Source organism: Trachypithecus francoisi, unplaced genomic scaffold (genome assembly GCF_009764315.1).
Source record: "Trachypithecus francoisi isolate TF-2019V2 unplaced genomic scaffold, Tfra_2.0 Lachesis_group10, whole genome shotgun sequence".
NCBI lineage: Eukaryota > Metazoa > Chordata > Mammalia > Primates > Cercopithecidae > Trachypithecus > Trachypithecus francoisi.
The window spans coordinates 45,501,700-45,526,937 of NW_022681455.1; the positions used below are offsets into that span (position 1 = coordinate 45,501,700).

General features: G+C 32.1%; 2 protein-coding genes across 3 annotated transcripts in view; one reads left to right on the top strand and one right to left on the bottom strand.

The window, feature by feature from the left end:
* Positions 1-25,238, bottom strand: part of SUPT3H (SPT3 homolog, SAGA and STAGA complex component) — a 516,212-nt gene that overhangs the window by 450,821 nt on the left and 40,153 nt on the right. The gene's annotated exons all lie outside the window — the stretch shown is intronic.
* Positions 15,345-25,238, top strand: part of LOC117087304 (runt-related transcription factor 2-like) — a 44,069-nt gene continuing 34,175 nt past the window's right edge. The window contains exons 1-2 of the mRNA XM_033217361.1: positions 15,345-15,533; positions 15,734-15,857. Of these exons, the coding sequence (XP_033073252.1) occupies positions 15,396-15,533; positions 15,734-15,857 (262 nt within the window). The 5' untranslated portion in view covers positions 15,345-15,395. The remainder of the gene's footprint in view (positions 15,534-15,733; positions 15,858-25,238) is intronic.

The following is a 25,238-nucleotide window of genomic DNA, read 5'->3' on the forward strand; positions in this document are numbered from 1 at the left end:
CGAAAAAAAATAAGAGCAGAGCAGAACTAAACAAAATTGAAACAAACAAAAAATACAGTACAAAAGATACATGAAACAAAAAGCTGGTTATTTGAAAAGACATATGAGATTGACAGACCATTTGCAAGATAAACCAAGAAAAGAGAGAAAATCCAAATAACTTCGCTGAGAAACGAAACAGGAGATACTACAACTGACACTACTGAAACACAAAAGATCATTCGAGACTACTATGAACACCTTTATGCACATAAACTAGAAAACCTAAAAGAGATGGATCAATTCCAGGAAAATACAACTCTGCTAGCTTAAATAAGGAAGAATTAGACACCTTGAACAGACCAATAACAAGCAACGAGATTGAAATGGTAATTTAAAAATTATCAAAGAAAAAAAAAAAAAGTCCAGGACCAGATGGATTCACAGCAGAATTCTACCAGACATTCAAAGAGGAATTGGTATGAATCCTTTCAACACTATTCCACAAGATGGAGAAAGAGGGAACCCTCCCTAATCCATTCTATGAAGCCAGCATCACCCTAATACCAAAATCAAGACAGGACATAACCAAAAAAGAATACTACAGACCAACATCCTTGATGAACATAGATACTAAAATCCTTAACAAAATACTAGTTAACCAAATCCAACAACACATCAAAAAGATAATCCACCATGATCAAGTGGGTTTCATACCAGGGATGCAGGGATGGTTTAATATATGCAAGTTAATAAATATGATTCACCACATAAACAGAATTTAAAACAAAAATCACATGATCGGCCGGGCACGGTGGCTCAAGACTGTAATCCCAGCACTTTGGGAGGCCGAGACGGGTGGATCACAAGGTCAGGAGTTCGAGACCAGCCTGGCTAACACGGTGAAACCCCGTCTCTACTTAAAAAAAAATACAAAAAACTAGCCGGGCGAGGTGGCAGGCGCCTGTAGTCCCAGCTACTCGGGAGGCTGAGGCAGGAGAATGGCGTAAACCCGGGAGGCGGAGCTTGCAATGAGCTGAGATCCGGCCACTCCACTCCAGCCTGGGTGACAGAGCGAGACTCTGTCTCAAAAAAAAAAAAAAAAAAATCACATGATCATCTCAATAGATGCAGAAAAAGCATTTGACAAAATCTAGCATCGCTTTCTGATCAAAACTCTCAGCAAAATCAGCATAAAGGGACATACCTTAATGGAATAAAAGCCATCTATGACAAACCCACAGCCAACATAATACTGAATGGGGAAAAGTTGAAAGCATTCCCCCAGAGAATGGGAATAAAACAAGGATGCCCATTCTCAACACTCCTCTTCAACATAGTACTGGAAGTCTTAGACAGAACAACCCGACAAGAGAAAGAGATAAAGGGCATCCACATAGGTAAAGAGGAAGTCAGAGCGTTAGCTGTTGCTGACAATATGATCGTTTACCTTGAAAACCCTAACTACTTCTCCAGAAAGCTCCTAGAACTGATAGAAGAATTCAGTAAAGTTTCCGGATACAAGATTAAAGTACACAAATCAGTAGCTCTTCTATATACCAATAGCAATCAAGCTGAGAAATCAGTAACTCAACCCCTTTTACAATAGCTTCAAAAAAAAATAAAATACTTAGGAATACACCTAACAAAGGAGTCAAAAGACCTCTACAAGGAAAACTACAAAACACTGCTAAAAGAAATGACAGACAACCAAATGGAAACACATTCCATGCTTATGGATGGCCAGAATCAATACTGTAAAAATCATCATACTGCCAAAAGCAATCTACAAATTCAAGGCAATCCTCATCAAAATACCACCATCATTCTCCACAGAGTTAGAAAAAACAATTCTAAAACACATATGGAACCAAAAAAGAGCCCTCATAGCCAAAGTAAGGCTAAGCAAAAAGAACAAATATGGAGGCATCACATTATCTGATTTCAAAATATACTATGAGGCCATAGTCACCAAAACAGCATGGTACTGGTATAAAAATAGGCATAAAGACCAATGGAACAAAATAGAGAACTCAGAAATAAATCCAAATACTTACAGCCAACTGATCTTTGACAAAACAAACAAAAACATAAAGTGGGGAAAGGACTCCCTTTTCAACAAATGGTGCTCAGATACTAGGCCAGCCACACGTAGGAGAACAAAACTCGATCCTCATCTCTCACCTTATACAAAAATCAACTCAAGATGGATTAAGGACTTAAATCTAAGATCCGAAACTATAAAAGTTCCAGAAGATAACATTGGAAAAACCCTTCTAGACATTGCCTTAAACAAGGATTTCATGACCAAAAACTCAAAAGCAATTGCAATAAAAACAAAAATAAATAGCTGTGACCTAATTAAAGAGCTTTTGCACGGCAAAAGGAACAGTCAGCAAAGTAAACAGACAAACCGCAGAGGTGGAGAAAACCTTCACAATCTATATATCTGACAAAGGACTAATATCCAGAATCTACAACAAACTCAAACAAAACAAGAAAAAACAATCAATACCATCAAAAAGTGGGCTAAGGACATGAATAGACAACTCTCAAAAGAAGATAAACAAACGGCCAATAAACATATGAAAAAATGCTCAACATCACTAATGATCAGGGAAATGCAAATCAAAACCACAATGCGATACCACCTTACTCCTATAAGAATGGCCGTAATCAAAGAATCAAAACACAGTAGATGTTGGCATAGATGCGGTGAACAGGGAACACTTCTACACTGCTGGTAGGAATGTAAACTAGTACAGCTGCTATAGAAAACAGTGTGGAGACTCCTTAAAGAACTAAAAGTATAACTACCATTTGATCCAGCAATCTCATTGCTGGGTATCTACCCTGAGGAAAAGAAGTCATTATTCTAAAAAGATACTTGCACATGCATATTTATAGCAGCACTATTCACAATAGCAAAATCATGGAACCAACCCAAATGCCTATCAATGAGTGGATAAACAATCTGCGATTATACATATACATATACACACACACACATATATATATACATATACATATATATATATATGATGGAATACTACTCAACCATAAAAAGGAATGAATTAACAGCATTTGCAATGACCTGGATGAGATTAGAGACTACTATTCCAAGTGAAGTAACTCAGGAATGGAAAACTAAACGTTGCATGTTCTCACTGATATGTGGGAGCTAAGCTATGAGGACACAAAGGCATAACAATGACACAATGGACTTTGAACACTTGGGGAGAAGTGGGGGATAAAAGACAACAAATAGGGTGCAGTGTATACTGCTCGGGTGATGGGTGCACCAGGTTCTCACAAATCTCCAATGAAGAACTTACTCATGTAACCAAATACCACCTGTACCCAATAACTTATGGAAAAATAAAACTTAAAAAAAATAATAAAAAAATGAATCAGGGGGATGTCTATGTTGAAAGCTATAAATACTAAATAACTCCTATGAAAAGCAAAAAAAAAAAAAAAAAAAAAAGAATACTGTATCAAGCAAAATTAATAAGAGAAAGAAATCATAGGCATCCAAAGGAAAAAGTTATATCTCTCTGCTTGCAAACAACGCAATCTTTCATGGAGTAAAACCTAAAGACTCTGGCATAAGCTGTTAGAACGAACAAACAAATTCAGTAATTCTGCAGGATACAAAATTAACATGTGAAAATCAGTATAACTTCTACACTATCCAAAAAAGAAATTTAAAAAAATCTCATTAACAATAGCTACCAAAAAAAGGTAAAATACTTACAAATAAATTTGACCAAAGAAGTACAGCCTGTACACCATACTGTGAAAACTATAAAACACTGATGAAAGAAATGGAAGAAGACACAATTACATGGAAAGATATCCTAACTTTATGGATTGAAAGAATATTGTTAAGACCAGGCACAGTGGCTCACGCCTGTATGAACACTGAGGAAATAAATGGAAGAAGACACAATTAAATGGAAAGATACCCTAACTTTATGGATTGAAAGAATACTGGTATGGCCAGGCACAGTGGTTCATGCCATATGGAATCTGTAATCCCAGAACTTTAGGAGGCCAAGGTGGGCGGATCACTTAAGCTCAGAAGTTTGAGACCAGCCTGGACAACATGGTGAGACCCCATCTCCACAAAAAATACAAAAATTAGCCAGGCGTGGTAGCATGCACAGATAGTGCCAGCTACTCAGGAGGCTGAGGTGGGAGGATCACTTGAGCCTGGAAGGTAGAGGTTGCACTGAGCTGAGATCACACCACTTGCACTTCAGCCTGGGTAACAGAGGAAGACTCTGTCTCAAAAAAAAAAAAAAGAATATTGTCAAAATGTTCAGACTACCCAAAGTGACCTACAGAATGCAATCTTTATCTAATGACACTTTTCACAGAAACAGAAAAAACAATCCTAAAATTCATATGGAACCACAAATAACCCCAAATAGTCAAAGCAGTCTTGAGCAAAAAGAACAAATCCAGAGGCTTCACATTACCTAATTTGAAAATCCACTATCAAGTTACAGCAATCAAAACAGCATGGTACAGGCATAAAAGCACACACACAAACGGAACAGAAGAGTGAACCCAGAAGTAAATCCACACATTTACTGTCAACTGATTTTCAATAAAGACGCCAAGAACATAAAATGAGGGAAGGATAGTCTCTTCAATAAATGGTGCTGGGGAAACTGGTTACCTACATGCAGAAGAATAAGATTAGATTCTCATCTAAAAACATACACAAAAATCAACTCAAACTGCATTAAACACAAACATAAGACATGAAATTGCAAAACTGCTACAAGAAAATAGAGGGAAAAAGCTCTATTAAATTGGTTTGGATAATAATGTTTTGGATACGACCCCAAAAGAACTGGCAACAAAAGCAAAAATAGACAAATGGGATTACAATAAACTAAAACACTTCTACAGAGCAAAGAAAACAAACAACAGAGTAAAGAAACAAGTATACAGAATGAGAAAATATATTTATATTTGCAAACCATATATCTGCAAAGGGGTTAATATCTAAAATATACAAGGAACTCAAAAAACAAGTAACACAATTTTTAAAATGGGAGGTTTTCAGGTCATGAGAGCCTCATCCTCAGGAATAGATTAACGCCATTATGAAAAGGGCTTGCAGGATTGGGAGTCAATTCCAACTACATGACATATTGGAAAAGGCAATACTATAGAGAGTAAAAAGTTCCGTTGTCAGAATGCTTAAGATAGTAAATTTATATATATTTAACCACTACTACATACACATATCAGCAAAAAGAAAGTGAAGAAAAAAATAGTTATTAACAGGGATTGTGGAGAGAGATGAATAGGAGGTGCACAGGGGATATATAGGCAGTGAAACTAATCTGGATGACACCGTAATTTTGGAGACATGACATTATACATTTGGCAAAACCTATGAAACTGTACAACATAAAGAACAAATCCTAATGTAAACTACAAACTTTAGTTAACTATAATGTATCAATATTGGTTCATCAATTATAATAAATGTAGACCACCAATGCAAGATATTAGTAAGAATAAACTGAGAGCTGTTGGCAGTGTCAGGGAGGTGGGAGATTATGGGAATTCTCTGCACTTTGTGTTCAATTCGTCTGTAAATTTAAAACTGCACTGAAAAATAAAGTCTATTAAGACATTATCACTAATCAACTTTATAAATATGTCATGCAATAAATAACTAAATAGCAATGCTAGAGTATATACCAACCAATTGTATTGAATAATCCATAAATTATTTCAAAAATATGCAGTCTTTAGGATTTCTCAATTTTCAAAAAACATGAATTTATAACTAAAAATGACAGGAGTCCTAGAGATTTAAAATAGTACCAAGAGACAGTGAAATAGATAAAATAAACCTATATTAACCATTTATTATTAGGCAAGATTTTATTTCTCAGAGATTTTCCTACTATATGATCATTATATAACTTTAAATGTCAAAACTATTTTCAATTTATTAATTTTGGATGAAAATCTTCCCTACATAAATATTAAATATTTCCCAGTCTTTCATTAAAAAGTATGCTTAAAAAAAATGTTCCTCTTGTCAATTCGTTTATTAAATTCCTACACTGATATATTTTAAAATGTACTGAGGCAGACACAGCAATCTGGCCTCACATTCAATGACCCTTGATGATGCTTTCTGGGTTTGTGTGCGTGTGTGTTTCCCTCTCAGACAAGCTATCTTTCTTACTGCTTCCAATGATTTATGTGTTTTATAATTAAATATGTATCTTATAATTATGTGTCTTATGATTTGTCTTATAATTAAATATGGGAGGTACAAACAATCACTTTGGAACTTTATCATAAATGAGGGCAAACAGGCAATCACCAGAGTTTGTAAGGCAGGAGGAAGAAGGCAGAAAGATTTCTCCTCCAAAACAAAATTACTTGAGACATATTCTTACCGTATATCTAATAATTAGAATTGCTTTAAATGATAATGGACAAAACAAAGTACACAATAATTTGAACTCACTGTAAGCTGTTACTTAAAGCTATCCCATTTATATAAAACCTTAAGTGTTAACATGATAAAGATCTGAAATTCAGATCAGAATACAGGTTCAATTTTTATTTACCAATAAATGTACATAAAATGTTACTTTTCTTACTCAGTAGTAACCACCATCACCAAATAAATAATACCCAAAGTCTACCTAACATAGGTAAATCCTCAGAAAATGAATTTACTTTGGATATCATGTCCAATGGTAGATGCAATGACCGTTTCTGGAGATACACAGTAATATCAAATATAACTAATTACTTTTTCCACTCAGAATGAAATTCAAATATGGATAAAACAGAGGGAAAATAGCTGATCACAGTCCTTACTAAGATTTCTGCTAAAATATTTCATGCTTGGGCACTAAATCTAGTGAACTCTAAAAGAGAGAACATTTCTGTGAATAATAAGTACATAAATCTTAACATCTTATTAGTACTAATGAAAAGTAAATAAATTAAATGTTGAGATTTAAGATAATTTATAGATGGACTCTAATCAAGATTATTTGGATTCCAACTTCATCCTAAAAGGACTTCAGGGTGACACACAATATAATGATTATATGATCAAGATGACTTGCACGACTCAATTCAAGAGATGGTTAGTACATACCATAGACATGATCTTTCACATAACAATAAACTATTATAAGAAAATTTCCAAATACTTCAAGAATTCTATTATAATATATAAATAAGAAACATAATCCTCATTATTACAAGTCATTCTTGCCTGTTCTATAAGAGGAGTGGGCAAACCACTATGGCAGCTTCCCAGGTTTTTTGTTTTTGCTTTTTGAGACAGGGCTTTATTCTGTCGCCCAGGCTGTAGTGCAATGGCAAGAACACAGCTCACTGCAACCTGTACCTCCTGGGCTCAGGTGATCCTCTCACCTCAACCTCCCTAATAGCTGGAAACACAAGTGCATGTCACCATGCCTGGCTAATTTTTCTTTTCCTTTTTTTTCTTCTGGTAGACATGGGGTCTTGCCATGTTGCCCAGGCTGGTCTTGAACTCCTGGGGGTAAGTGATCCTCCCACCTTAGCTTCCCAAAATGCTTGGAATATAGGTGTGAGCCACCATGCCAGGCCACAACTTCCTGTTTTTGTAAATAAAGTTTTACTGGAATTCAGCCATACTCATTTGTTTACTTATCATCTGCTTTCAGACTGCAATGGCAGAGTTGGGTAGTTAACAGAAAATCCTATGGCCCACAAAGCCAAAATATTTACTACCTGGCCCTTTAGAAAAAGTGTGTCAATTCCTGGTAGGGCATCAACTAGTATAACACAAATTCAAAATTAATACTTTGTACATAGAGATGTAGTCTTCTGATCGTTAAAATATTGCTTATAAAGTGTAATGTAGTCATATAAACAATTTAGTAGTATTAGTACAGTTTTAGTAGTATAAATAATTCAGTAATAGTAGTACAATATAATAGTATTTAATGTAAATAAACTTTTTAAGGCATTTGTACATATATTCCAGAAGCATACAGCTAAGAATACACAAATGACATACCAATAACAGATGCTTGTTTTGATCCTCTAAAAATTTCTAGCCTTGAGTTACCATAATACAAACTTACAATTCTTAAAGTTAGGATTTTCAAAAATATTTCACCATCTTCAATTTATATTTGCCATGTATAAACAAACTGCGAAAACTAGCCATTTTTTCTACTGTGAATAAAATTTCAAGAATAAAACTATAAACTAAAATCTAAAAGTGCTCTATGTAGCCCAAGCTATTCATATTCACTCATTTTTTAAATTTATTTATACATGAATGAATTTTCTCAACGATCTGATTTCCATTTGAAATCAAATTTCTGTACCCCTTAAACATAAAATGGTTTACCTTTCAGAATTCACTGTTTAAGCTGAAAAATAGTGAAACAAATGCCTATATATTCTTTACTTATATTCACCAATTAACATTTTGACACATTTATTTTACAAATATATTTATTTTATGAATGTATTTAATTAAATTTTATTAATTCAGCTCATATCTCTTTTAAGACTATGGGTATTGTCCTACAAAAACACAACAGCATTATCACATCTAATCACACAGTGATTACACTATCACATTATCACATAGTATCGTCGCTATCCAGTCCACATTCCAAGTTTTCTCGAATATCCTAAAAGTGACCTATGTAGCTCTACTTTCAATCTAGAAACCAATCAAGTTTCATATCCATGTTAATTTCTGACAGGCAAGCACCAAATCTTTCTCTAAACAATCTATTTGTATATAATACATCCTCTCTTCTATCCATAAACTTGTTCTCTTGAAAAGTGATAGGAACACAATTTCCCTACTACTTACCTGCCAGAATCATTCAGCAATGGAAGGATATTGTGATAACAACAGAGAAAAACTGATTTTCCAATTATTTCTATAGAATCTGTTTTCCCTATGAAGCTAGAAAAAAAATTGTAATCTCACCTTATATGGTTAAAACATATTATAAATAAATACCTAAGAAACATTCATTAATCAGCAAGTAAAAAGTCTTGTGACCTCCCAGTTTCCAAGAAGTTTTAATATTGTTACCACTAATAACTTAGTAAGAATCATGAATAATTATCCAAATACAGCATTTTTATAAAAAGAAACAATTAACATTTTAGTAAAGTCTAGAGTGATCTCTACTGGTCACTAAAAAAGCTAGTTTTAGAAAACTAGAAATACTTATTTTTAAACATATTCAAACAATTTTATAGTTCATTAAGCTGAATAAAGTTTTAATTATCCCATAAAAAGACTGGATAACATGTAAATCATGCCTATGCATTAAGAAAGAGACTTCTTCAGGAATTAATTTCAATACTTTCAAGCTTCTACTAAAGTGTAAAACTTACATTTTAAACAATGCTTTATTATACCAATATTATAAGAATATATACTTTTATAATTTTCTAATATTAATATAATTAAAATATATGAATAGTTTAACATTTCTCTCCTGACTTCCTTAATCTTAAAAGGAAAATTAGTGCAAGTTTTCACTGCTATGCTTTCTGAGAAATTGAGATTTCCAATGGGAATACTGTCAAATATATAAAAACAAAAAGATCTAGCGCTTCACTTTCAATATATTTTCTATATTGTTAATTATGCTTGAACTCAAGGTATTTTCCAGCATAAGTTATACACAAGGCCTAACAAATAGAGACCTAAATCTGCAATCGCCTTTACTGAAACCAATGAAAAATCTATACACAGTAATGAAACTGGCATGCAAATAAAAGAACTGTCAAGACATGTATTCCTAAAAATAAGCCTACAATAACTATTTTAAAGGCTGTGTGTGGTCTCGCCCATATATTTTGGCAAGATGCACTTTCTCCAACCACAGTTAGATTCATCCAAAAGCAGTGGCACTGGAGAGCCTCTGTCTCACCTGTCAAAGTTGAAGAACGTTGTTCCAAAGACCACCATGAGTCCATGGAGAAAAGCCACAGTGCTACAGCTGTTATTGATAAGCAGTTTCTAAAGGAGAAAAAACTTCAAACAATTAAGCAAATCATCCTTAATAGAGATACAGACAGACATACGATGATATTCATATTTAAATGATGAGATGACAATTACTATGTCGGTTGTGAAACAAAACACTGATAATTTATATACTGGAATGCTCAGAGGGGAATCCTTCATAAGTAACACTAACTTATAATCTTTTCTATTCTTCCTCTAACTGAACTTGTATACATTAGTTATCAATTCAAAAATTCTATTATGTTCCCTTATTTAAACCTTAAACAATCTCCTTTATAAAACCCCAAAATTCATCTAAATTATTAAGTTATTAAATTCATCAAAATTGCTGAAGTCTGACAGTTAAGAGCACAGTGGATTAAGATTCACAAAAGGAAACCTTCAATGTATTAAAACCCGATTTTTTTAGAAGATGCCTTAACATGTTTTTCAACCACATTATAAACGCGGTTCACATTTTTGCTTTAGACTAACCTCCCTACAGTAAAGCACACAGACTGATGGAGCAAGCTATTAACATAAATAAAGAGCAAGAAAAACAATTACTTGAAAAAGACATATGCCTCAGTGGACAATTCAAGTCCTACCCCCAACTTTGCAATAAAAGACATCTTAAAACAAATTGTAACAAAATATACATGACTATATTAAAAGTTTAGATAATGACAATGAATATCTCAAAATTTGACTTATTTTTCCAAGTGACAATATCCTCTAATCCTATTTAATGCTAAAACAGTTCAATTGAAAGAGAGGAGATTTTCCTTGTACACCTTTTCCAAGAAAGCTAATATACAAAAGATTCTCATTATAAGACAGTTTTACCTACAGCCATGTTCCATAGCACAAAGTTACAGCAGTGCTCCAACATATACAATAATGTCCTGCAGTTTCATTTACTATATTCTCTAAGTACAAAGGTTCTAAAAAGATTACTTTCACTTCTCCCTAGATACGTTAAATAGCATAGCTGGGATATTATTTTTCTTTGGTTTGTCAGTAGCATGTTTGATATAAATTTTATTAAGTGGTAGTGTATGTAACATTGCATTGTGGGTAGTAGTTTCCTGCTTTAGTCTAGCCACATCCTCAGCTGTCACAAGAGCATGTTTCCCATATTTTCTGCAAGTTCTCGCCTTTTTTTATTATTACAAAAATGACAGCATTCGAAGATGAATTGTTCTAATAATTACAAGAAACATGAATTACTTATACAGCTACATTAAACAAGTATGGATCACTCTGCACTTTCAAAGAATAATCAAAGAAAAAAACAAAGTAATCCTCATAATTAGTGTTAAGGTTATGTGAACAATGTATTAAAGTAAATTAGCATAAAAGGATTCAAGAAACAATTAAAAACAGCTAAAAGAAATTCTCTATAATCAGATGCCAATATTATCTAACAACTGAGGAATCACATACTAGAATATAATAATTTGTAATGAATGTTAAGAGCTCCAAATCTACCAAGTACTCATTAGTGAGGATTAATGTTAATATCCCCTACCATAACTTAAGAATCTACTCTGAGCCTGTATAGAAATGAGGGAAAAAAGGAAGAGAAACCAAAAAAGCCTGAAGGAGAAAGAAAGGGAAAGAGGAGGAAAGGGGGAGACAGGTAGAGGGAGACAGATAGGGAGAGGGAGGGAGGGAAGAGATTGACTTAGCTTTTCTCTTCTGGCATCCAATTTCCACATAATCTCACATTTAGACAGCTGCTAAAACTAATCAAATGAAGTTGCTCAAACAATCAGGGAAATGGTGCTAGTTTGGGTTTTTACATGATCTAATTAAAATAAACTGAGAAAAATACTCTCATTACAAAAAGTACTACAAAACAATGCCTTGTATACATACAGAATCAGACAAATATGCATGCATATGTGTACATAAACATATACCCCATCAAACAAGGAAATGGAATATTGCACAGTCACCATAATTTAACAGATAAAACTATACATATTTTACTAACAGAAGTAATCAATATAAGGCCAAATAGATGTCATGTAAGCTTAAACAGCTATACATCAAATCCAAAAAAAGAAAAAGTGTCAAAAAAAAGGAAAATAAGAAAAGATAGTCACACACCAAGATGTAACAATAAATTAAAAATTTCCTTCCTAAAACCTCAAAATCAGAACATTTTAAGCCAAATTAGGACCTCTGCAGTTTAAAAATTCCTCCATCAAATCACTTTCTCCTTTGATTTTCAAAGAATTAGCAGCAAATAAAAGAATAGAATTAGCAGCAAATAAGTCTAAAACAATCCTTAAAAACATGCATAGAAATGAGCACAATACTGATAAAGTGGATAAAGTAAAATTAATGTATTAAAATATGATCATTAGTTAAGAAAATAAAAAATTACTCAAATGGTTACAATGAAGAATAAGTAGCATTTAAACACAAATACCTTGGTATTTCAAAAAGTTCAATCAATTCTGACACATTCTATTAACTACAAAGTAATGGAGAAGCAAGATACCAACAACTATTTCTTCGAAATTGATTTCAAGATCAAAACTACATTTCATTTCCATGGCATTAAAATACATGATTTATACCGTATATCTAAACTTGTTGCTTACTTCAAAACAGCAAATACTAACATGTCCCCAAAGAGGATAAAATTTTATGGGTCTTTGAAAAGCAAAAAATAAAAATAAAAATAAATCTGTGGTTTTCAATTTCTGATGATAAGCATGGTATAAATCTATAATCAAGAGCTTTATTTGCATTGACTTTTCTAAACCAGTATTTCTTCACCACGTGTAGTAAGCTATTTCTAATGAAAAACACTGTTAATTATCAAATGTGTACCAATTATCAAATGTGCACCAGTTATCATTGTTGTTTATTAAATTTTTACAACAAAGTAATATTTGCTCCAAAGAGGATATATTTTCATTTTAGGAAAAAAATTCATGTGGATAATGAATATCCAAACTTGAAAGCACATGATTTCACTATCTTTCTCCTGCTAGAATTTGATAGGCCTCACACAGGACAAAAAGTGCATATATAACAATATCTACTAAACTCTCATGTATTAAGAATAACGATCCTGGCCCAAAAATAACATGCAGGAGGATAACATGCAAAAAGTGAACAGGTAATTAAATGACAAATAGATATTAAACATTACTCAATTTCTTATCAGGTCAATTTGAAGAGCCAAAGTTTGCATAAAGAAGATTTTAAGGAAGAAAATAATCAGCAAAATGCTGGGTTTATAAGATGTTTCAGTGAATACTAATGTAGAAACTATTATAAGCTTATTTGAAAAGAAGAAAACCATTTGCTTATCATACTACAGCAGCTACCTACATATTTTCAAGTAACTGATTCTATTATATGTACACATGAAACTGTTTGGAAATCCCACAAGCTATATGGACAAAACCCTCCTTTTGTTTACTTTGGATACTAATTAGAGATACAGATAATATGGATACAACTTATTTATAAACGAAAAAATAATTTTTCTCTCCTTCACATGAATAACTGCATGTTAAATGAAAGCTTTTACCTTTCAATGTAAAACCTGTTTACACGTACAATTAGGCATAATAAATCCATAGCTAAAATAAAACATCAAAATGTATTCCTGGTTTTTTATCACTAAAAGTTTATTCTGAAAAAGTTCTGGACATTTAAAAAATAAAGGACTAGAATCATTCCCATATCCTACCAGTGTATTTCGGGAAAATCAAATTTTCTGTAAAGAAACTTATGCACATATTTGTACAGTCATTGTGATCTAATATGAACCAAAAGCAGATAATGAATAGCACTAGGAAGAACACAGAGATATTTTAGTTCTGAGACTCTCCTGTCTCCCCAGCCCTTACCTCCTTGTACATTCCAAATAATCTTTTGTAATTCACTGTCTCCGCCCACCCCATTTACTTTATGCCACTCCTAGTTACTGTCACACTAGGAAGAAGTCTAACATGCAGATTTAGAGTGGCGTGGATAAATGGCAAAAAAATGACTAGAAAATTGGTCTGTTCGCCTTTATGATTTTTGTTGAAAAATATTCCATCGCTCCCAACTGATGAAAACAGGAAGCTCTATTCATAAATATAAAATTCACTGCCTATGATATATAATCATCCTAATAAGAAAATGAGTTCTATACATACTTGTCCAAAGGGGCAAAAAAGTAGATAGTTTCCCAAAGATGTTTCCAATTTTCTTCTGAATCAGAATTAGCAAATCGAGACGACTAACATACTCTGTCTGCGGACATTATTCCTTACTACACACAGCATTTTGTAATTTATTTCAAAGCTTCCATCAGAAACAAAACAAAAAAAAAACCTTCTGTTAACCCACTCTATTCTAAGCTCATAGAATCAAATACTGAACAACCTACATTATAACATAAGCGTTTTACTTTATAGAAGATCTGCTATCAGAAACTCTGTTAATGTCTAAACTACTTAAAGAACTATATAAACTGAATATACTTCCATGAAAGACAAAAAATATTACAATCATAAAGAAAACTAAGATTCATCCAATAAACTATATTATAATTCCTGTCATTCATTTTTTTAAGATCTTCAAACTAGGCATGAGATAATGGTACACATGAAACATTACATTTAATCTTTATTGTAAAGGCCACCACCTAATATATTGATAATAAACTAGACAGACGTGATTTAAAATTTGTAAAAGAATGCCCAGACTAACACTTTCATGACAGCCAATTATAGTCAAGCCTAGCAAGCAGTTTGCAACCAGACCTTAAGGTAAACTTTTTTTTACAATGAGTTACAGATTCACAAGTTTAAGAAGACAAGAAAAAGGAAAACAGAAGGAATCCAGCCACCCAGCAAATATGAAGCAGACCCCAGAATGTGTAACAGTCCAAAGATGTGAATTATTGTAAATCATCACTGTTGTTCAGAATTTCACACAGACTCTTGAGCCAATTTTGTTCATTTTTCCACAGACACAATAATGAACTAAAAAGAGGAGGCAAAAAGGCAGGGGTTGAGGGGGGAGTAGAAAGGAAAGCCCTTAGCTGCAGAGCTCTGCTCTACAAATGCTTAACCTTACAGGAGTTTGGGCTCCTTCAGCATTTGTATTCTATCCAAATCCTCATGAGTCACAAAAATTAAAAAGCTATATCCTTCTGGATGCCAGGAAAGGCCTTACCACAAGCCTTTTGTGAGAGAAAGAGAGAGAGAGAAAGAGCAAGGGGGAAAAGCCACAGTGGTAGGCAGTCCCACTTTACTTAGAGTACTGTGAGGTCACAAACCACATGATTCTGCCTCTCCAGTAATAGTGCTTGCAAAAAAAAGGAGTTTTAAAGCTTTTGCTTTTTTGGATTGTGTGAATGCTTCATTCGCCTCACAAACAACCACAGAACCACAAGTGCGGTGCAAACTTTCTCCAGGAGGACAGCAAGAAGTCTCTGGTTTTTAAATGGTTAATCTCCGCAGGTCACTACCAGCCACCGAGACCAACAGAGTCAGTGAGTGCTCTCTAACCACAGTCTATGCAGTAATAGTAGGTCCTTCAAATATTTGCTCATTCTCTTTTTGTTTTGTTTCTTTGCTTTTCACATGTTACCAGCTACATAATTTCTTGACAGAAAAAAATAAATATAAAGTCTATGTACTCCAGGCATACTGTAAAACTAAAACAAGGTTTGGGTATGGTTTGTATTTTCAGTTTAAGGCTGCAAGCAGTATTTACAACAGAGGGTACAAGTTCTATCTGAAAAAAAAAGGAGGGACTATGGCATCAAACAGCCTCTTCAGCACAGTGACACCATGTCAGCAAAACTTCTTTTGGGGTAAGTGTTACCATTTTTAAAATCCTGTAAGATATGAACCTGTTAAACATAAAGGTATGATTCTTTGATAAACTGCTAGCTTTTCCAAATAGTATATTAAAGATCCTAATAATGCTATCTTATTGCATTAAGAATTGAAAAATGAAATTTCTGTATATATTTGCATTTGGTATCTGTAACGTATCTAATTTCCAAAGTAATGACTTGAAATAGACAAAACTAAATTATCTCACATTGATCAAAATGTTTTCTAGAGTTATAGAAGTGAGGATATGAAAACAGTAAAATAAACAGTTTAATACTCTCATTAACCCTCACCAGAAGAAAAGTCAGATTCTAAATTTAATCAAAGCATTATAAATTATTGACTCCGGCAGCTCCCAATATTTGAGCAAACTTCAAAAAGGAAGCAATTTTACAAAATAACAGACCACAGAATTATCTCAACATTATGGTCTACCATGTATAACACAGAAATAAACCTGTAGTACAGTTAACATTTTAACCAGCTCAACTGAAAGAAATCCACTTATAAATTTAAACTGTATCCTATCTAAATAAGTTTGTTTCTAAACAACTTTATATAAATAGACATTCAGCTGAAATAAAATTATGATAAGTACATCACAGCCATTTTCATAGTTGCCCAGGATATTAAAAAGTTCATGGAAGTATTTTAAAACTTACATGCAACTGCATTTTTCTATATAATTTTAATTTTACATCTACACATTGTTATCCATAGACCTTGTTATACACACAGCAAACACTGAAACATCTAAGATTATTTTAATCACATTCTTGGACCTACCAAAATGAATAACTGCTGTTTAGCCTCATGAAAAATAAAGCTCCATAAGGATACCCCACATAATTTTTAAAAGCCACAACTATTAAACCATGCTGGACTTTAAAAAAAGCAGGCATAATCTAGTCCCTTAATATTTAATTTCAAGTTAGTGTTGATACAGATATGTAAATGACTTTAACATTCATCAGCTGATGTGTTATTATAGCAAAATATCTAAACACACAAGATTCTCTTTATGATGGCCAACATGTTCCAGCTACAAGGCAAGTTTTTAAAAATTTTTCTTCTATCATTTAAAATAAATCTTTTTGCTGTGTACATCTATATTAACTTTGCTTTTAACTTACAACTAATGACTGGAGTTTCCTTTACTCCTCCTACTTTACACATTTTAACTGGATACTACTAGATAATCAGTCTTAGTTTAGGTCAAACAGAAATAATTAAACCTGAAGGGAGGAAAAAAAGGTTTCTCTTACAGAGTGAGGAAATGTACTTTGTATTTTACAAAAAAATGTAAAATTGCTGTAGTGACTCCCTCAATAGCTGTAAGTGGGCCCCCTCAGTTATAATATACACAATATAATAATTACAGATTAATTTAAAATTTTAATGATGGGTACTAAGTTTTACTCTAAAAATTTCTGTATTAAGGAAGCAGGACATAAATACAGCTAGACTACATTACAACACATAGCATAATTATAGCTTATACATCGAAAGTTTGTCACTACTACCCAAGAGATAAAAGGAAAAAGAATGGTTAAAACTACCGTTACACAGAGGGATAACTTGAAACAGGGATAACAGAGATATCAGGGAGGTATAACAGAAGCAGTTAAGTTACTCTTTCACAGTATCACTCTGTTTAACTATTTATTTTAAATACATTTTAAAAACCAGATCAGGAACAACACAAGTTTCAAAAAATTCTTCAGTATTAGAAGTAAAGCTATCACGAAGAATATGCTAAAACTCTCACAAAGAATATATTAAACTGCTTCTTATTCTATCATAACAGGGATCTTATATTTCTGTAACATTCTTAATAACTATTCTACATTAAAATTTCCAAAACTTGACAGGATTCTAAGCTAGGCACGGTAGTGAACCTCTTTTTTTTTTCCCAACATTACAACCAATTCTTCCTCTTTTGAAAAGTGGGCTGCACCTTCTCTCCCCCGCAGCCCCTAAACAGTATCTTAAAGCCTGAATAGAGAACTTAACGTGAACCCACTACCTCAGACTAATTACAGGTGAGTAGTGGACATCATGTATATGTTATCATCATATTGCAAACATTTCCCCATTCTATAATCTATGCAAAGTCTAAAACCTCACTTTAGGCTTTAGATTTTTATATAATGATTATCACAACCACCTAATGAAATGTCTTAAGTATGTGTCCCAATTTTGTAAAATAGTTAAAAACAAAGTTTAGGATTTTCCTAGGTGAGGAACAAAGCACACATTAACAACTGCCTCACCTCAAATATAATGACTGAAGCACGTGTGTGTGTGTGTGCGTGCGCGCATGCATGCTAAAGAATATGTCTCAGGGTCCTTGATCTCTCAGCATACTTCACTTTGAGTTAATCAAAAATTTTCAATCTATACTACTTAAAATCTGTCCATCATTTATCATAAATATAGCTTGTTGAAAATCACAGATGTGACTCAGAGTATCTTAAAATTAATAACTCATGAAAATGTATCAGCTGACTGATTATCTACATAAAATCTTTGTAAATGCTTGAACATGATGTGTGAACACTGATTTCCAAAACAGCAGTTATGGTCCATATCAATAATATTTTCATAGTTTCAAGATTTAGTAGTGACAAAGTTTTATAGCTTCTTTTTAAAATACAGAGCTAAATTCCAAAATCTAGGGAGCAGAATTACAAAGTTAAGAACAAACACAGAAAATCACTCTAACACGTATCAAAAGCTAAAAATGTCAAAGTAATTCCCAAAGACTCATATAAATTATTTTAAATTATAATAATCCTAATTTTATATTACAAACTGTTAAAGATTTTAAATTTTAAATTTTATTTTTAAAAAATGTTTTGAAATGGAAAACACTGAAAAGAAACTGTAGAAAAAGATCTGGCTGGTCTGTGTGACCCTGCTGATCAATCAGTCTCTAGATCACAAGGCATGAAATACATAAGATTACATTATAATATATTTTAGTTATTTTAAAAGAACAAAATATTAATTTATTCAATTACACTCTTCCAGCTAACAACTGATAGTTTGACTTGTTTAAATCAGTCATGCTAAAGTTAAATTCAGTAAGATAGAAATGTTCCAGTTTGTTAAAAGAACACTGAAATATTTGATGGTTAAATAAACTGCAGGGGCGGGGGGAGCTAACTCATTGAAGGCGCTAAGATTTTATCAAACACACAGAATTAATCTTTATTGAATAGAACCATTCACAAATCAAAACTCACTGTACTCCAATACTTTAAAGCAGCGCTAATCAATTACAAACCTTTTCTAGTGCTTCAAAATTCATGTGCTTTCAATTTTACACACTGGTGGTCCTCAAGTACTGTATTGGGGCTGAGTTAAGACATTCTGTATCACAACTTTTTTTTCAACAAATATTCATCTACAGGGCTCCCCACCCCCGGCCCAAGAACTGCTCACATGAAAACTGTGGTAATATTTTTATACTGTACTTCTTTGTTGAAGCAAAAGGTTAGGGGTTACCTAAATACCTCAACTGTATATATATATATATTATATATATATATAAAGGAAAAGGTAAGTATTCATAGAAAAAAATCCAATGGGACTAGATTATTTATTTTTGCATTTCTCATGATTAACGATGCACCCGTGCATACTTGAAAATTGATGGCAAAACAGGGTAACATCTCAAATCCCTCTCCAAAGCATACAAATACCAATCTTCCATACTGTTCTAACCTTTGTTCTAGGATACTAAGATATGACAACTCTAGTCAGTAGTGAAATCACGCAAAAGCTCATCAAATGCATTAAAATTGCAAATACTACTACATAACAAAAATCTTTAGACATTTTTATAAGAAGGATTCACTGAAACAGTCTACCTCTACAGCATCTATTAAAAACATATAAAAACATGTGACCAAATAGACAAATACCATCAACTCAATGTGAAAAAAATCCTTCCTGCGAATACTAAAATTGTAATTATGGCAAAGCAAAACTATTTTTTCTAGTCACTCACATGTCAGACATTATTAATCGGGTGCTAGCAAATCCAATGGTAATTTAAGCAGAGACTTCCCAATGGGTTACCTTAATGTACTATTTTTTTCTCCTATACCAATGAACTCTGCAACTTCCACTAAAGATAGATAAAATTCTGCCTCTCCCCCACCCACCCCCAAAAAATCATAAAACTCCCATAATAAAGAGAACAATGAACTCCAATACTTGCTATTTTCTAAATAATAAAATATTCTGTCTACAGTATGTGAAAATTCTTCATCAAAACTGAGATGTTTAATATTTTAAAACAAATCTTTAAAAGAAGTCTCACATAATGAAATTATATACCTTAATATAATCTCTTGCCATTTCAAAAAGATTATGAAATTCACTGGATATATATTTTGATTCATGTGTTACAATTCAAAAAATAACAGGGAAATTCTATACCTTATTAAAAGGGAGTTTCCTTACATTTTTAACCACAGTCAACCACAAGCTTTTGTCCATTCAACAGCACATACACATGAAGCAGACCATACATTCCCATACAACTGCTTTAAGACCCGTATAGCAATTGAGATTAAATACTCTTTTATTATATTGTATACAATATCTTCACTTCATGTAGAATTCTTAGGAATTTCCTCCCCTTTATGCTATTTATTAAGGGCACAGGACTCAAGATTTGGAACATTGTTAAGTGGAAGTAAGCAACATGTTATCAAACACTTTAGGCTTTGTTGTTACTGCTGAATAGAAAGAAGCCTAACTAAAGCAAAGTTTTTCGTAAAGACTAATAAATAGAAACTGCATCATTTAAAACATGATATAAAAACAATCATTTTTTATATCATTTACCCTGATATCAAAAACAATGCCCAAATAAGATAAGCTGTAGAATTAAAACAGGCCTTTAAAGGCTAGTTGCTACATAAGTACTTAATACATGCAGAGAAAAAAAAACTGTTATTCATGCACTTCCTCTACTCTATATTCTTGTTAATACTCATAAATCCAATATACACCCAAGGAACAAAAATCATACCTAGGATGACTTGAGATCTAAATAAAAGATAAATGTTTACCTTGATTAGATGATTTTCATCTTTTAAATCAACTGCCCATAAAACAAGGAAATCTCTGACATACAGACATATGCAATTTTCGATAATGTTTGAGATGTTTAAAAACTATCATACTGATGTTAGAAAATTTACCAAGTTAACATTATTCCCAGAACTATATTTAAGATATTTGGGTAAACAGTTTAAAGACTCTTTTATCTCCACTATTCCTACTGCCAATTCTCTTAATTACACATTAGAGTTACATCAGATTAGTGACATTTCTAAAAAGGTATATCTAAATATTCCTATGTAAGGCAAATAATTTTTACCACAAAGTCAAATAAGGTAATTTTATTTTACATTTCAGTTGCATTGACTTTTTTTTTACATCAATTGCATCTACCAGAATCATTATATACCATAAACTATAAACATATATTTATATAACAGACTAAGTTACAACTCAAGAACTTAAATACACATTTGTAGGTTCCCCTAAATTACATGAACCACACCATTATTTACATATTCCTTATAGTCATGTGTCTTACACCTACATCTAATTTATGCTTCAGTAAAAGAAAAAGAAAAAAAAAAGCAAATAAAGGAAAATGCTAGCCACATCACAATAACAATCATCAATAAGGTTTTAAATACATATATATGCAGTCTTTCTTTAGAAATATCAGAATAATGTGATATTCCACAGAATTTCATATGAACACAGATGTATTTTTATACAGAAACAAAATATGTGTCATATATGTTCAACTTAAATTTCTATGTTTGTCTTAACATTTTTATACATGGCATATACACACGAATGAGTGTGAATGCATTCACACCAATGACTACAAAACTTGTAATAATGATTATAAGCCAGGAAAAAAATTGTAAATTATGTAACTAAGGTACTATAGTTCCGTCATGAAATATAATCAAAATTTTTTTGCATGTATGTTAACAAATGTCAATCTATAAAACCAGTAACAGGGATTACGAGTCTACTAGGAATTTCAAGACTAAAACAATCTTGTAAAATCCAAAATTGTTACTTTCCAGTTATAAACTTAAGTAACAATAATTAAAAACTGTATCAGTTAAACTAAGTATTAGAGTTTATAAGGGCAAATATGAATGGAATTAATTTGCTAATAGATTCCTACTTATAAATATTATCTCAAAGAACAACTCTGGCTTGAAGCTAAACAGGTATATTTTCTCAACGACCATGTAACCTGGGTAAACAATTGAAGCATTGAATTTCTAACTTTTGTATAATAATTGCTAGAATTAACTTTCTTTTTAAATTTCTGTACTGAACTTGTCAGTTTAAGACTTCAAATTCCCAATATAATCTTTAAATGAAAAGATATAATTCTACTAAATGATTACAAATTATTTAAAGGAATCTAAACAATGTGAATTTACTTTGAAGCTTAAAAGAAAGGATCATCACATTGATTTTACTATGTAATAAGGTATTACATTTTACAACGTATCAACCTACTGCTGTATCACTATAACTTGATCCTAGAAAATCGATGCATATCAAAAAGGTACATGGTGCAGATTCTCTTTAATCAATTACAATTTTATTATAAGATACTTTAATGCAAATACAGCTCATAAAAACATTTTTTTTAGATAAAAGTAAATTCTCATTTTATTTCATAAACGATCAGATTACAGATATCTGTAATAACCGTATAGGATCACAGAAAGGAAACTTCTTTATGCTAACAATCCATATTATATCAATCACTGTGTTTTCCATAAAGCTGATACCTGTGAAAGTATGTAAGCATTTCATACTAAGAACCTAACACCCAATTCAAAGATATTAAGACATCATGAAGTAATCTATGAGAAAACTCCCATCAAGACAACAGCATCTTAACATTATGTAGGATAAATGGCTACAAAAGATAATCTAATAGGATTAATTTTTTGCCTCTCATGAAATCTGTAAAGCATTTTGGTAATTCAGCTTTTGACAAAATGCAGAAAAGCTCTTATAAGAGTCAATGCAAAAATAAAATATTTAAAAAGATAAAACATATGGAGATACTACTTACAAAGACAATGTGCTACAGTGTATTTCTAAAGAAAGGTAAATATACAAGTCAATGTACTCCAACTTTTGATCATTAATCCAATCTACTTTCCATAAACTCTTTTTTTCATATTATAAACTCCAGTGTCCACACAGAATTCTTTATATTCTCCCAGTTTTCAAAACTAAACACATATACATAGTCTTTCTCTCTCTGTAATTTAGAAGGAAAAGTTAACATTTTAAAAACTTTTTACCACTAGTAACCACTTCATTTTAAAAGTGTTAGCTAGATAAGGAAGATGAGTACTGTCAGGAAAGCTTTATTCTTGATTCTGTAGTAAAGATTTAACAATATCCCTCCCTTATAACATGCATAAGCATATTGCAGAATATTTTTGAACACCAATATGACTAGAGAAAACACATGAAGTGGTCTGTTTTTAACATTATCACTCACAAGTACCCAGGAAGAAAATTCAGAGCCATGTGCTGATTATTAGGCTTATTTTTATTTTCATAAATATTCTGGTTCTCTCAAGACACAAGACACACTAAAATCGGAATCTATCAAGATACACTTAAATATTTTTTAAAACATCAAAATACTTGGCTTAAATTGCTAAATTATTTAATTATTAAATGGTTAAACCACTCTAATACATGTAAAAAAAAAATTTTACTGAGATGTATTCAAACCATTTTCTTGACTATAAAATTAAATCCTGTGCTCCAACAAATGATGTAACACTGTAATTTTAATAAAGTATTTATTACAAAGTAAATATATATTAGATGTACAAAAAGATAGGAAGTGATTTTCTATCATGAAACTTCATTAACAATACACGTAACTCAAGTTTTCTACCTCTGTTTTAAACTTCCTTCACTCAAATAAATGGTCAATTCATTGAATTTTTTTTGATCCAGAAACATCTTAAATGCTGTTTTAAAGGAAACTTTAATAAAAATGGCCTTACTCATTATTATAAACTGGCTGTTTGAAACTTAATGTGAAAACAGTGTGATCTGAAAACTTACATACTTAAAACTTATGACATGAACACAAAACACGCAAGCAAATGTATAAAACTACCCAGCAACAATAATATACTGAGAAGCCAACCTCGAACATAGGAGATATACGTATGCTTTTTAAAATAAAAGCTCAAATTAAAGCTTGCCTTTTGAACTGCCCATATGAACAGAACAACATGCCAATGACTTAGAGAATTTTCTTCTAAACTGGCAAGACTAAAAAGAATCACATCCAATTCCTATTTTGCAATTATAATGTGCGATACTTTCTTTAACCATAAGACTGTCATTTATTCTAAATTTGCTGGAAAAGCTTGCATTGCATTTTTCCTGTACGTACCTCTTCCTTATCAATTATGGTGTATCTCCAGCATTCGAAGAAAAAAAAGCTCCAAAACTTTAACTACATTTAAAATATATAATTAAACCAACATATACAAGGGCTACTCTAAAAATACTCATTTCTAGAAGGCCAGAAAATCTTATTTTTTTAAGCTGATGCATCTACACATAGAAAGCAACTTTTAGTAAGTTCTTTTGCTACGCCATAATGATCTGCTCCAGAAACTCAAGGGTACCTAAAACAACGGACTACCTGTTCTAGCCATGCTTAGGAATGTGTCCAAATCATTTTTATTGATTTAACCTTTATAGGAATGCTACATATCCTCAGAGCAAAACATTTTGAATGTATTTATAATATGATACACTTCTAGAAGCCATGAAAAAGAAAGCTAAAAACAAATCTAAGACGCCCCTCCACCGTTGGTTGTTATATGTTTATTTTTGTTTATTCGAAACAAACATTAAATAAATATTAAATAATTCTATTTGCGAAAACTCACTTTGGTACTACTGTAAGTAGAAATAAAAATTTATTTTTTTAGAAAAAAACGTGTATTTAAGTAAATTCTAACTTTAAGAAACAAAACTCCTGACTTGACAATGATGTTACACCTATAAATTTTAACGGATTCTAAATGCTTCTTTCATACTCTAATTACACATTAATCATGGAACCTCTATACAAATCAAACTGAAACTTACAGAAGTTAGTCTTTATTGAATAAACTTAAGTTGTACTCTAGTTTTCATCCTCAGAGTTTACAGATAAAGTTCTGTGTAGCCTATCTTTCTAGCTTTCTGTAAGTGGTACTTTACAAATGGTTTCAACAGCTAATGCCTGTATTAGG